The sequence below is a fragment of the Triticum aestivum genome, chromosome 2D, assembly GCF_018294505.1.
Source record: "Triticum aestivum cultivar Chinese Spring chromosome 2D, IWGSC CS RefSeq v2.1, whole genome shotgun sequence".
Taxonomy (NCBI): domain Eukaryota; kingdom Viridiplantae; phylum Streptophyta; class Magnoliopsida; order Poales; family Poaceae; genus Triticum; species Triticum aestivum.
The window spans coordinates 165,374,168-165,389,531 of NC_057799.1; the positions used below are offsets into that span (position 1 = coordinate 165,374,168).

A 15,364-nucleotide genomic window follows, 5' to 3' on the forward strand; every position below is an offset into this window, starting at 1 on the left:
AAAAAAATTACTCAACTATTGCTTACTGAGGTTCGGCTAGTTCCGGTTTAGAGGAGAAAAACCTCATTTATCCTCCTCTAAAGGTTAGGGGATTGGTTAGAGTTGCTCGAAATCATTCCTCCACATCTCCCGTAAAATATAAACTTTACTCCACCTGCAGATCAAAACTCACGCATGGTGCACGTACGCCCGCCTCTGACGATGACTCCATGCAGCGACCAATGACTATGGCCCCTTTCACCATACCTACCACCGACTACACCATATTTGAACTGGCTTATCTGATTCCCCGTCATCGTGTCCTACTCCTACCTCATCACCAAGCGAGCTAAATAAGGGGCTCCATCGCTGAACTGTCATTGGCACAAGTGTACACACCCACCCACGTTTCCGGTGCGTGCGTCCACTTAATTATTACGCTATCTTGGTGTACTCCCTGAGCTCTTCTGTCTGTTCCGTACGTCCCATGATTTTGGTTCGAGCCCTCGGCAGCAATTAACCAGTACGATGGCGATATCAAGCTTAATCGATCATGCATAATTCTTCATCATTCAAAAAACTTACTGAACTGAAACACATTACACTGGCAACAACAAACCAAACGAGACATGCGATGGGTGCTTCCTACGCAACCATCCATATCCCATAGACGACTACACGTACACTTCAATCAAACACGAGACGTCGACGGCGCGAACGCAGTCGCAGACACATGCATGCATCGGACATGCATGCATGGCCATGTAGCAGCAGCTATTTTATTATGGCAACCAAAAAGCTAGCGGAAAATGATTTATAAGTAGCAGGCTAGCTCTACCAAGTAGATGGATGGGGTGTAACGTGGATGATGGGCGTTACGTGGACGCGCTCGCCGGACGGCCGGCTCGACCCATCAGGGAGACTCGGAGCCGGGGCGGAAGGGGTTGGGAATCTCAAAGCCGGGGTTGGGCACCCAGGTGTCGTCGGCGCCGGGGATGAACTGCCCGCTGGCGGCGGCCGGGATGCTGTGGTCCAGCCCGCCGATGTCCGGGATGTAGTGGGTGCCCAGCTCGTACCGCCCGATCCCCGGGATCAGCACCGTCCCCTCCTGGAACGTCTCCGGCCGCTTCACCGCGTCCTCCGCGGGCTTCTCCGCCGGCATGTCGCGCGCCGCCGAGCCCAGCCCGGCGAGGCACGCCGCGGCCACCAGCGCCGCGAGGACCAGCAGGGACACCGACTTGCTGGCCATGCCGATTGCGTCGAGTGGCTAGCTACCTGTGATCGGGACTGGGGGTAGCTGAGTGAGCTTCTTGCTGTCTCGATCGCTGGCTGTTGCTTTCGTTGGTGGTGGATGGTGATCGCCGCGCCGAGCTTATATAGAGCGCGTGGCGTAACGGGGTGGAAGGGCCGGGGGGGAAAAGGCGGTGCGTTCAATTCGATCGTATGGATCGATCGATCGCACGGCACACGTTTGTTACTAACGCCGCGCCGCGCCGCGCGTGCGCTATTTTTGCCTTGCGTCGTGGGGACAACGAGCATATGGGGCGCGACGACGAGGGAAATGGCCGTGGACGACGGGCAAAGTGGACGTACGGGGCGGTTGAGTTGGTTACTTGTGGTAGTAGGGACCCTGTGTGGTTATTGTTCTGGTAGCTATGCCCGGGTTCCAACTACCCTGTCCTGCTCTTTAAGCACCGCTGCATGGGGGAGGCTACTTATTTCTCCTCTCGCTGTATATCTCTCTGCAGGCGCCATGCACAATGGGGAGTAGCTTTCATTCGATAGTAGGAAGTGTCTATTCCTAAATCGACATATACTTATAGTCGCAAGACTCACGAGGACCTATTTGTACTCAACCTTGAGTAATTGAGTTCTTACCCAGCAAAATTCATTTGTAACTTTAGTTGCGGAGATGCGCATCACTGTAAGTTACACAAGATCAATACTTTTTATTTCAAGTCTGCATACCAGTGCATAATATGCGACTTTGGTGTTGCAAATGATCCTATTCGCCCCTTATTCTTGAGAAACCTTTAGGCCCCTTCCAGTGCTTCATCTTGTACAGGTGCTAAGGTTGCCTTGTAGGCAGAAAAATCTAGTGTGGCAATATAATTAAGAGGGGAGAGATGAGTGTGGTGACCCAGGAAGAAACAATGCTAAGTGTGAGAACCTAGGCAAAAGACTTAAATGAAAGAATCCCACCAATGCATAAAGAACTTTAGTTGCAAAATTATTAAATGAAGGATGCTTAGCATCAACAAGTTAAACACCCATGCATTGAGGGCTTTAGTTGCTAAAGTTTTTAATGTGCTTAGCACCTCATGTAAGCATCAATGCATTGGATGTAGCCTTAGAGCATCTCCAATAGATGGTCCAAATTTTGGCGTCCAAAACAGGAGATGTAAAATATGGACGCCAAATAGTGCGTTTTGGAGCTCCGAAAAATGCTCAACTCCAACAGATGGTCCAAAACAAAGATGTAAAAAACCGGCCAGCAGCCGCGCGAACACCTTGTGCGCGCGGTGGAAGAAGATGGCCGCCGGTTGGATTGGCTGCTGCGGACGGCTGCGGTCGGCGGCGGTGATGAGAGCTAGCTCGATGGGCGGCGAAGAGGAGTTCGGCGGCCGACGGGGAGGAGGTCGTGCGGGCTAGGTGCGACGGTCGTGCAGCCGACGACAGGGCCGTGGAGAGGCCCGCGGCCGACGGGGAGGAGGCCGGCGACCTACAGGGCAGCCGGACCGCCAGAGGCGCCGAATCCCACTGTGGCTGCCTCCCAATTCGGCGGCGCCCGGGCGGCTGCGAGACGGCTTCCGGCGAGGGAGGCGACGGGGGCGAGGGCGGCGGCGGGGATTCGGGGCAGTGACGGCAACGACGGGGATTTGGGCGGTGGCGGCGGCGATTTTCGGCCAACTGGTGTTCGGGCGGGCCGACGGGCGCGACTGTGAAATGAAATGAAGGGCAGTTGGGCGTTGGCGGACGGCTGCCGAATTTGAAGCAGTTGTATCTCGTGATGCAAATTTGCACCGTGAGGTGTTGTATTTTACATCACCGGAAGGCCGCAGTCTAATTTTTTTTACATATAAACCGTCTGTTGAAGCAGCGTTTTTTGCCCCACCCGGTTCAAAAGTTAATATCCACTCTCCTCTTTCAAACTGGGTGCGGCGCATGCATGCATGCATGTCGATGGATGGGTGCATTCATGACGGTCAAATAAGGAAACCATTAATGGTAAACTGGTTCCTACCCAGTGCCTGCCTGCACACCAAATGGACAAATCGAGGATAATGACTGTACTACCCATATCTGTGCCCACAAGTTTTCCCAGCACCTGTGGGCCCACCAGTTAACAATGGAAGCTTCCGCGTCTCGCGGATCACCGGACCCTACCTGCGGCGCGCCATTTCGGTTTCGTCCACGCTACGCAATTCTGTCGATTCACCCAACGGTAGTTGAGCGCACGATACAGTACACGCACGCATTGTCTCCTACCTAAGCTGATACTTGTGGCGAACCGGCAAATGAACCGAGGCAGCTGGTTGGTTCGGAGCGCGGCCGCCAAGGAATGAAGCGTCAACAACAAACGCGGCCATAATCTGCATTTATTCGGGACGGTGCTCAGCTCAACCGAACCGTGCATGGTGCCACATGCACATGCACGGTGGATGTTAGGCCATGCCAAAGCCAGCCATGCATGAAAGTTTTTTTCCAAGAATACGCAAATTGCATACTATAGCTTTATAGAAGAAGAGAATATCAAATACAAGACAACTACCACTCGCTGCGAACAACGAGCGTAGCACAACTCCACATCTGGCAAGCCACAACATCCACACACTACAACACAACTACAACGCAACATAGCCTGCCAAAGACCGAGAGCCTCGCCGCGTCTCGGCCGACGTCAGTCACCTCCGAAGAACAGTAACTCCAGAAGAAGGCACCATCTTGGAATCACCAGCGACGACCGTACATTGCGCCGGAGCAGAACGATCAGGGCAACGGGAAACACCGGAGGAGCGCAACATAGGATCATCAAGTCTCCTGGCACGATGCTCCCAACAAAGGGACGACGTCGAAGACGCCGCCATCGTGTCGATCCAGCACAGAATCAAGGATTTCGCCCGGAGACAGCTGCCAACCCCAAGCAGGCGAGGGGGATGGCGACACACTCGACGACGCCTCCAAGGAGGAGAACGACACCCACGGGTGCCATCGCCGCCGGCCCAGTCAGAACCGGACAGGATTTTCATCCGTAATGTCGCGCATCTCCACACCTCCAAGGTTACGGTCAGCATTGACCCAAATGCCTCGCACCGCCGTCACCGCATCAAATTGTCGTCGAAGCCGCACAACCGTGTTCCTCCCCACCCGCACTGCAGGGAGAATGCGGCCCAATCCACCAACCATAGCCAAGGAGCAGCAACATCCAACCATGCCGAGCAAGAGCCAGAGCCACCACGTCGGCTTTCACCCACACCAGGGGACTGCCACAGGAATGGATCTGACCCACGCCTCCGACCACTCCGGCGCCAACTCCTTCGAGGCATCACCGCCCGCCCCTCACGCGGAGGCGGCCGACCGCCCGTTGCCAGCCAGGATCTCCTTCCTGGCAGGGCCTCCTCAGCGACGCCGCCTCCATGGCTGAGCTCACGATGCCGCCACCGTCAGAGCCGGCACACCACCCTCCTCCACTACCTTGTTGCACACCTCGCCTGAATCCACCACACCGCCGCGCTCCCCGCCGTGCACCAGCGGCCACCAGCGCGAAATGCGCCGCTGGCCACCCCACCACCATGGCCGTGGGGAACATGGAACCATCCACACCTCCACCCCGACGGAAGGACAACAGCCAACCAACACCACCGGCAGGGCAAGGGACGCCCGCAACGGCCGTCACCCGCTCAAGGGACGACCCTGCAAAGCCACCGACACCCACACTCCAGATCGGAACCGAGCAGGCCCAGATCTGACCCGCCCCACCGCGGACCGCGCCTCCACGCCTGCGCCGCCAGGAGAAGAACGTCGCTCGCCATACAGCCCATCGATGGCCGGATGCACGCTGCTCGCCAGGGACCTCCTGGCCGAGCCTCTCTGCGCCGCCATGGATCTGGCCTGAAGCTCGCGCCGCCACCTCGAGACCACACCGCCGCGCCCGTCCTCCACCAACACACCGCTGCCCACGCCCGACCGCCACCACCACACCGCTCCTCCACGTCCCCCGCCCCGCGCCGCCGCCCGCGCCAGCCCCTGCGCAGCCCTGCGGACAGCCCGCCTCCTCGCGAAGGAGTAGCCATCCAGGACGCGCCGCCTCGCCCGCCGCCTTTGACGACAGGGAGCGGCCGCCACCGCCGGCGGCGGCAGCGGCCCAGGAGGGGGCAAATCCGGTGCCTCTGCTCGAGGGTTGGGGGTCCTCCGGAGTCGCTCGCGCGAGCGACCCGGGAGGAGCGGGAAGAAAGGGTTCCAGTGCATGGAAGTTGTGGTTGCATGAAATGCTGGAACTCCATCTTTCTTTCTTCGTCTTGGACCAGTGTATCCCGTGCATCGCCTCCCCTAGCTACTTGCATGTACTACCTTCCCGGCGGTGCCAAACTCATCGTGAGCGCGATGGACCATCCCTGTACGGTAAGTCATGCTATTCGAAAAGAAAAGGTTGTGATGTATAATGTGCGTCTGCAAAAGCCCATAACAAAATATAGAGTAACATCTTTTTTATGGAATGTGCAAGAGAATTGCGCGTCGCTTCATTATGATAGGAGGAAGTGGTAGGATTTACAAGAATATGGAATTGCGCGTCGCTTCATTGTGATAGGAGGAAGTAGTAGGATTTACAAGAATGTTGCTAGGGGCGCAGAGATGAAGCACCAACATCTACCCATCCACCAGGGGAAGAAGATTAAAACTGACTACTCACGCATGCCCACACCTCTACGTCCTGTTGGCTTAAGGCGCCACAGAAGTAGCCACGATCTGCATTTACAGTCAATGGTTGTTGTAACCACGCTCACCGGAGACGAAACATTGTCAAAGACCCGCCTTCCAACCAGAGAGAGTGCATGGTAAGAATCACGAGAGAATTCAACTCCTTCCTGCGGGACGAGGGCGCGGCCAGACTTCTCGACGTCCATGAATCCACCATATCTACATGCGGCAAGCGGGTGAAACCTTCCCATCCCATCGATTGCAGCATAAAAAGCCAAACAGTTCGGGCAAGGGAGCATTAAACAAGAAGATGGGTGATGGTCTCCGCCCCCTGAAGACACAATGGGGCAGCAGGACTGATGAGGCTATCCTCTCACCATGAGAGGGTCCGAAGTCCAGCACCTGTTCTTGAGCGCTAGCCAGGCGAAGAACTTGAGTTGAAATGGAGCACGGGTAATCCAAACTTCACTCACACTGGGCATGCATGTGAGGCTGTAGAAGAATGCCCTATAAGCCGTCCTCACCGAGTAGGAACCATACTCCGTCCATATCCAACGGAAGGCGTCACACGCGTCGGACATCTCCAAGGTCTACCTCTGGATTGTTGGAAATATGCCCTAGAGGCAATAATAAATGGTTATTATTATATTTCTTTGTTCATGGTAATTGTCTATTATTCATGCTATAATTGTATTGTCCGGAAATCGTAATACATGTGTGAATACATAGACCACAACCTGTCCCTAGTAAGCCTCTAGTTGACTAGCTCGTTGATCAACAGATAGTCATGGTTTCCTGACTATGGACATTGGATGTCATTGATAACGGGATCACATCATTAGGAGAACGATGTGATGGACAAGACCCAACTTAAGCATAGCATAAAAGATCGTGTAGTTTCGTTTGCTAGAGCTTTTCCAATGTCAAGTATCTTTTCCTTAGACCATGAGATCGTGCAACTCCCGGATACCGTAGGAGTGCTTTGGGTGTGCCAAACGTCACAACGTAACTGGGTGACTATAAAGGTGCATTACGGGTATCTCCGAAAGTGTCTGTTGGGTTGGCACGGATCGAGACTGGGATTTGTCACTCCGTGTGACGGAGAGGTATCTCTGGGCCCACTCGGTAATGCATCATCATAATGAGCTCAATGTGACTAAGGCGTTAGTCACGGGATCATGCATTGCGGTACGAGTAAAGAGACTTGCCGGTAACGAGATTGAACAAGGTATTGGGATACCGACGATCGAATCTCGGGCAAGTAACATACCGATTGACAAAGGGAATTGCATACGGATTGATTGAATCCTCGACACCGTGGTTCATCCGATGATATCATCGTGGAACATGTGGGAGCCAACATGGGTATCCAGATCCCGCTGTTGGTTATTGACCGGAGAGGCGTCTCGGTCATGTCTGCATGTCTCCCGAACCCGTAGGGTCTACACACTTAAGGTCCGGTGACGCTAGGGTTGTAGAGATATATGTATGCGGAAACCCGAAAGTTGTTCGGAGTCCCGGATGAGATCCCGGACGTCACGAGAGGTTCCGGAATGGTCCGGAGGTAAAGATTTATATATGGGAAGTCTTATTTTGGTCGCCGGAAAAGTTTCGCGCTTTATCGGTATTGTACCGGGAGTGCCGAAAGGGGTCCGGGGGTCCACCAAGGGGGTCCACCAGCCCCGGGGGCCACATGGGCTGTAAGGGGTGCGCCTTGGCCTATATGGGCCAAGGGCACCAGCCCCAAGAGGCCCATGCGCAAGAGATAAGAAAAAAAGGGAGAGTCCTAAAGGGGGAAGGCACCTCCGAGGTGCCTTGGGGGGGAAGGACTCCCCCCTGGCCGCACCCTTCCTTGGAGGAAGGGGCAAGGCTGCGCCCCCCCTCTCCCTTGGCCCTATATATAGTGGGGGGAAGGGAGGGCAGCAAGATATAAGCCTTGGGCGCCTCCCTCCTCCCCTGCAACACCTCTCTCTCTCGCAGAAGCTTGGCGAAGCCCTGCCGGAGACCCGCTACATCCACCACCACGCCGTCGTGCTGTTGGATCTCCATCAACCTCTCCTCCCCCTTGCTGGATCAAGAAGGAGGAGACGTCGCTGCACCGTACGTGTGTTGAACGCGGAGGTGCCGTCCGTTCGGCACTCGGTCATCGGTGATTTGGATCACGGCGAGTACGACTCCGTCATCCACGTTCATTGGAACGCTTCCGCTCGCGATCTACAAGGGTATGTAGATGCACTCCTTTCCCCTCGTTGCTAGTAGACTCCATAGATGCATCTTGGTGAGCGTAGGAAAATTTTAAATTATGCTACGATTCCCAACAGTGGCATCATGAGCCAGGTCTATGCGTAGTTACTATGCACGAGTAGAACACAAAGTAGTTGTGGGCGTTGAGTTTGCCAATTCTTCTTGCCGCTACTAGTCTTTTCTTGTTTCGGCGGCATTGTAGGATGAAGCGGCCCGGACCGACCTTACACGTACTCTTACGTGAGACAGGTTCCACCGACTGACATGCACTAGATGCATAAGGTGGCTAGCGGGTGTCTGTCTCTCCTACTTTAGTCGGAACGGATTCGATGAAAAGGGTCCTTATGAAGGGTAAATAGAAATTGGCAAATCACGTTGTGGTCATACGTAGGTAAGAAACGTTCTTGCTAGAAACCTACAAACCACGTAAAAACTTGCAACAACAATTAGAGGACGTCTAACTTGTTTTTGCAGCAAGTGCTATGTGATGTGATATGGCCAGAAGATGTGATGAATGATATATGTGATGTATGAGATTGATCATATTCTTGTAATAGGAATCACGACTTGCATGTCGATGAGTATGACAACCGGCAGGAGCCATAGGAGTTGTCTTTATTATTTTGCATGACCTGCGTGTCATTGAATAACGCCATGTAAATTACTTTACTTTGTTGCTAAACGAGTTAGCCATAGAAGTAGAAGTAATCGTTGGCGTGACGACTTCATGAAGACACAATGATGGAGATCATGATGATGGAGATCATGGTGTCATGCCGGTGACAAAGATGATCATGGTGCCCCGAAGATGGAGATCAAAGGAGCATGATGATATTGGCCATATCATGTCACTATTTGATTGCATGTGATGTTTATCATGTTTTGCATCTTATTTGCTTAGAACGACGGTAGCAAGTAGGATGATCCCTTATAATAATTTCAAGAAAGTGTTCACCCTAACTGTGCACCGTTGCGAAGGTTCGTCGTTTCGAAGCACCACGTGATGATCGGGTGTGATAGATTCTTACGTTCGAATACAACGGGTGTTGACGAGCCTAGCATGTACAGACATGGCCTCGGAACACACGCAATACACTTAGGTTGACTTGACGAGCCTAGCATGTACAGACATGGCCTCGGAACACGGAGGACCGAAAGGTCGAGCATGAGTCGTATAGAAGATACGATCAACATGGAGATGTTCACCGATCTTGACTAGTCCGTCTCACGTGATGATCGGACACGGCCTAGTTGAACTCGGATCATGTTTCACTTAGATGACTAGAGGGATGTCTATCTGAGTGGGAGTTCATAATCAGATGAACTTCATTATCATGAACATAGTCAAAAAGTATTTGCAAATTATGTCATGGCTTGCGCTTTAGTTCTACTGGTTAAGATATGTTCCTAGAGAAAATTTAGTTGAAAGTTGGTAGTAGCAATTATGCGGACTGGGTCCGTAAACTGAGGATTGTCCTCATTGCTGCACAGAAGGCTTATGTCCTTAATGCACCGCTCGGTGTGCTGAACCTCAGCGTCGTCTGTAGATGTTACGAAACATCTGACATACACGTTTTGATGACTACGTGATAGTTCAGGTGCGGTTTAGAATTGTGGCACCAAAGACGTTTTTGAAACGTCGCAGAACATGTGAGATGTTCCGAAGACTGAAATTGGGATTTCAGACTAGTGCCCACGTCAAGAGGTATGAGACCTCTGACAAGTTTCTTAAGCCTGCAAACTAAGGGAGAAAAGCTCAATCGTTGAGCGTGTGCTCAGATTGTCTGAGTGCCACAATCGCTTGAATCGAGTGGGAGTTAATCTCCCAGATGAGATAGTGATAGTTCTCCATAGTCACTGCCACCAAGCTAGTAGAGCTTCGTGATGAACTATAACATATCAAGGATAGTTATGATGATCCTTGAGCTATTCGCGATGTTTGACACCGCGAGAGTAGAAATCAAGAAGGAGCATCAATTGTTGATGGTTAGTAAAACCACTAGTTTAAGAAGGGCAAGGGCAAAAGGGATACTTCATGAAACAGCAAGTCGTTTGCTGCTCTAGTGAAGAATCCCAAGGTTGAACCCAAACCCGAGACTAAGTGCTTCTGTAATGAGAGGAACGGTCACTGAAGCAGTACTACCCTAGATACTTGGTAGATGAGAAGGCAGGCAAGGTCGACAGAAGTATATTGGATATACGTTATATGAATGTGTACTTTACTAGTACTCCTAGCAGCACCAGGGTATTAGATACCGGTTCGGTTGCTAAGTGTTAGTAACTCGAAATAAAAGCTGCGGAATAAATGGAGACTAGCTAAAGGTGAGATGACGATATGTGTTGGAAGTGTTTCCAAGGTTGATGTGATCAAGCATCGCATGCTCCCTCTACCATCGAGATTTGGTGTTTGCGTTGAACATGATTGGATTATGTTTACCGCAAAACGGTTATTCATTTAAGGAGAATAATGGTTACTCTGTTTATTTGAATAATACCTTCAATGGTCTTGCACCTAAAATGAATCTCGATCGTAGTGATACACATGTTCATGCCAAAAGATATAAGATAGTAATGATAGTACCACATACTTGTGGCACTGCCACTTGAGTCATATTGGTATAGAACGCATGAAGAAGCTCCATGTAGGTGGATCTTTGGACTCACTCGTTTTTGAAAAGATTGAGACATGCGAACCATGTCTATTGGTATATATGCATGAAGAAACTCCATACAGATGGATCGTTTGGACTCACTTGATTATGAATCACTTGAGACATGCAAATCATACCACATGGGCAAGATGACTGAAAGGCCTCGTTTTCAGTGAGATGGAACAAGAGAGCAACTTATTGGAAGTAATACATTTTGATGTATGCAGTCCAATGAGTGCTGAGGCATGCAGTGGATATCGTTATGTTCTTACTTCACAGATGATTTGAGTAGATGCTGAGTGTATTTACTTGATGAAACACTAGTCTGAATTATTGAAAGGTTCAAGTAATTTCAGAGTGAAGTTGAAGATCGTCGTGACAAGAGGATAAAATGTCTGTGATATGATCATAGAGATGAGTATCTGAGATACGAGTTTGGCACACAATTGAGACATTGTGGAAAGTGTTTCACAATTAATACCGCCTGGAACACCATAGTGTGATGGTGTGTCCGAACATCATAACTGCACCCTATTGGATATGGTGCATACCATGATGTTTCTTATCAAATTACCACTATCATTTATGGGTTAGGCATTAGAGACAACCGCATTCACTTTAAAAGGGGCACCACGCAATTCCGTTGAGACGACACCGTTTAGAGAAACCTAAGTTGTCGTTTCTTAAAAGTTTGGGGCTGCGATGCTTATGTGAAAAAGTTTCAGGCTGATAAGCTCGAACCCAAAGCGGATAAATGCATCTTCATAGAATACCCAAAAACAGTTGGGTATACCTCCTATTTCAGATCTGGAAGCAAAAGTAATTGCTTCTAGAAACGAGTCCTTTCTCGAGGAAAAGTTTCTCTCGAAAGAATTGAGTGGGAGGATGGTGGAGACTTGATAAGGTTATTGAACCGTCGCTTCAACTAGTGTGTAGCAGGGCACAGGAAGTTGTTCCTGTGGCACCTACACCAATTGAAGTGGAAGCTTATGATAGTGATCATGAAACTTCGGATCAAGTCACTACCAAACCTCGTAGGACGACGAGGATGCGCACTACTTCAGAGTAATGCGTGATCCTGTCTTGGAAGTCATGTTGCTAGACAACAATGAACCTACGAGCTATGGAGAAGCGATGGTGGGCCCATATTCCGACGAATGGCTCGAGGCCATGAAATCCGAGATAGAATCCATGTATCAGAACAAAGCATGGACTTTGGTGAACTTGCCCGATGATCGGCAAGCCATTGAGATAAATGGATCTTTAAGAAGAAGACGGACATGGACGGTAATGTTACCGTCTATGAAGCTCGACTTGTGGCAAAGAGTATTTTCACAAGTTCAAGGAGTTGACTACGATGAGTTTTTCTCATCCGTAGCGATGCTTAGGTCCGTCGGAATCATGTTAGCATTAGCTACATTTATGAAATCTGGCAGATGGATGTCAAAACAAGTTTCCTTACCAGTTTTCGTAAGGAAAGGTTGTATGTGATACAATCAGAAAGGTTTTGTCGATCCTAAGGATGCTAAAAGGTATGCTAGCTCCAGCGATCCTTCCATGGATCAGAGCAAGCATCTCGGAGTCAGAATATACGCTTTGATGGGGTGATCAAAGTTTTTGGGTTTATACAAAGTTTGTTAGAAACTTGTATTTACAATAAAGTGAGTGGGAGCGCTACAACATTTCTGATAAGTATATGTGAATGACATATTGTTGATCCGAAATGATGTAAAATTTCTGGAAAGCATAAAGGGTTGTTTGAAAGGAGTTTTTCAAAGGAAGACCTGGATAAAGCTACTTACATATTGGGCATCAAGATCCATAGAGATAGATCAAGACGCCTGATGATACTTTCAAAAGACAGCACACCTTGACATGATTTTGAAAGAGTTCAAAATAGATCAGCAAAGAAGGAGTTCTTGGCTGTGTTACAAGGTGTGAGTATTGAGTGAGACTCAAGACCTGACCACAGCAGAAGATAGAGAAAGGACGAAGGTCGTCCCCTATGCTTTAGACATAGGCTCTATAGTATGCTATGCTGTGTACCGCACATGTAGTGTGCCTTGCCATGAGTTGGTCAAGAGGGTACAATGGTGATCCGGGAAAGGATCTCATGACAGCGGTCGAACTTATCCTTAGCACCTAGTGGATTAAGGAATTTTCTCGATTATGGAGGTGGAAAGGAGTTCGTCGTAAAGGGTTACGTCGATGCGAACTTTGACACTAATCCGGATGACTCTGAGTAGTAAACCGGATTCGTATAGTAGAGCAATTATTTGAAATGGCTCCAAATAGCGCGTGGTAGCATCCACAAGATGACATAGATATTCGTAAAGCACACGGTTCTGAAAGGTTCAGACCCGTTGACTAATAACCTCTCTCACAAGCATAACATGACCAAACCAGAACACATTGAGTGATAATCACATAGTGATGTGAACTAGATTGTTGACTCTAGTAAACTCTTTAGATGTTGGTCACATGGTGATGTGACCAGTGAGTGTTAATCACATGGTGATGTGAACTAGATTATTGACTCTAGTGCAAGTGGGAGACTGTTGGAAATATGCCCTAGAGGCAATAATAAATGGTTATTATTATATTTCTTTGTTCATGGTAATTGTCTATTATTCATGCTATAATTGTATTGTCCGGAAATCGTAATACATGTGTGAATACATAGACCACAACCTGTCCCTAGTAAGCCTCTAGTTGACTAGCTCGTTGATCAACAGATAGTCATGGTTTCCTGACTATGGACATTGGATGTCATTGATAACGGGATCACATCATTAGGAGAATGATGTGATGGACAAGACCCAACTTAAGCATAGCATAAAAGATCGTGTAGTTTCGTTTGCTAGAGCTTTTCCAATGTCAAGTATCTTTTCCTTAGACCATGAGATCGTGCAACTCCCGGATACCGTAGGAGTGCTTTGGGTGTGCCAAACGTCACAACGTAACTGGGTGACTATAAAGGTGCATTACGGGTATCTCCGAAAGTGTCTGTTGGGTTGGCACGGATCGAGACTGGGATTTGTCACTCCGTGTGACGGAGAGGTATCTCTGGGCCCACTCGGTAATGCATCATCATAATGAGCTCAATGTGACTAAGGCGTTAGTCACGGGATCATGCATTGCGGTACGAGTAAAGAGACTTGCCGGTAACGAGATTGAACAAGGTATTGGGATACCGACGATCGAATCTCGGGCAAGTAACATACCGATTGACAAAGGGAATTGCATACGGATTGATTGAATCCTCGACACCGTGGTTCATCCGATGATATCATCGTGGAACATGTGGGAGCCAACATGGGTATCCAGATCCCGCTGTTGGTTATTGACCGGAGAGGCGTCTCGGTCATGTCTGCATGTCTCCCGAACCCGTAGGGTCTACACACTTAAGGTCCGGTGACGCTAGGGTTGTAGAGATATATGTATGCGGAAACCCGAAAGTTGTTCGGAGTCCCGGATGAGATCCCGGACGTCACGAGAGGTTCCGGAATGGTCCGGAGGTAAAGATTTATATATGGGAAGTCTTATTTTGGTCGCCGGAAAAGTTTCGCGCTTTATCGGTATTGTACCGGGAGTGCCGAAAGGGGTCCGGGGGTCCACCAAGGGGCCCCCCCGGGGGGCCACATGGGCTGTAAGGGGTGCGCCTTGGCCTATATGGGCCAAGGGCACCAGCCCCAAGAGGCCCATGCGCAAGAGATAAGAAAAAAAAGGGAGAGTCCTAAAGGGGGAAGGCACCTCCGAGGTGCCTTGGGGGGGAAGGACTCCCCCCTGGCCGCACCCTTCCTTGGAGGAAGGGGCAAGGCTGCGCCCCCCCTCTCCCTTGGCCCTATATATAGTGGGGGGAAGGGAGGGCAGCAAGATCTAAGCCTTGGGCGCCTCCCTCCTCCCCTGCAACACCTCTCTCTCTCTCTCGGAGAAGCTTGGCGAAGCCCTGCTGGAGACCCGCTACATCCACCACCACGCCGTCGTGCTGTTGGATCTCCATCAACCTCTCCCCCCCCTTGCTGGATCAAGAAGGAGGAGACGTCACTGCATCGTACGTGTGTTGAACGCGGAGGTGCCGTCCGTTCGACACTCGGTCATCGGTGATTTGGATCACGGCGAGTACGACTCCGTCATCCACGTTCATTGGAATGCTTCCGCTCGCGATCTACAAGGGTATGTAGATGCACTCCTTTCCCCTCGTTGCTAGTAGACTCCATAGATGCATCTTGGTGAGCGTAGGAAAATTTTAAATTATGCTACGATTCCCAACATGGATCCTCTCCCATAGCAAGCATAACTGGGCAATCATGGCGAGCGAAAAAGACACTTTATCCCTGATCCACTTGTTAAGGAGAAGTCCATTGTGAACGAAGCAGCTGGAGCGCACAACGAGCGGTACCATGAAGATTAAGTCTGGGGTCCCTCTATTTGCGATATCCAGGTGCTCTGACTGAGTCCACTCTCCACCCGGGGCCGTTCTCGCGAGGAATGATTGTGTGATTTAGTTGGTTGTGTTCTAAGGTTCAGAGGCAAGAGGCGAGCATGCCAGAGACATCAGACGCCTTCCG

General features: G+C 50.3%; 1 protein-coding gene across 1 annotated transcript; it reads right to left on the reverse strand.

The window, feature by feature from the left end:
• Window positions 1–516: 516 nt before the first annotated feature.
• On the reverse strand, window positions 517–1,341 carry LOC123049108 (putative cell wall protein). Its single transcript, XM_044472100.1, has one exon. It carries the CDS (start codon window positions 1,226–1,228, stop codon window positions 893–895), a length of 336 nt encoding a protein of 111 aa, XP_044328035.1. The 5' UTR covers window positions 1,229–1,341; the 3' UTR covers window positions 517–892.
• Window positions 1,342–15,364: the final 14,023 nt, after the last annotated feature.

Coding starts and splice junctions, on each gene's coding strand:
- LOC123049108 (XM_044472100.1), bottom strand. CDS start 1,228: ATGGCCAGCAAGTCGGTGTCCCTGCTGGTCCTCGCGGCGCTGGTGGCC.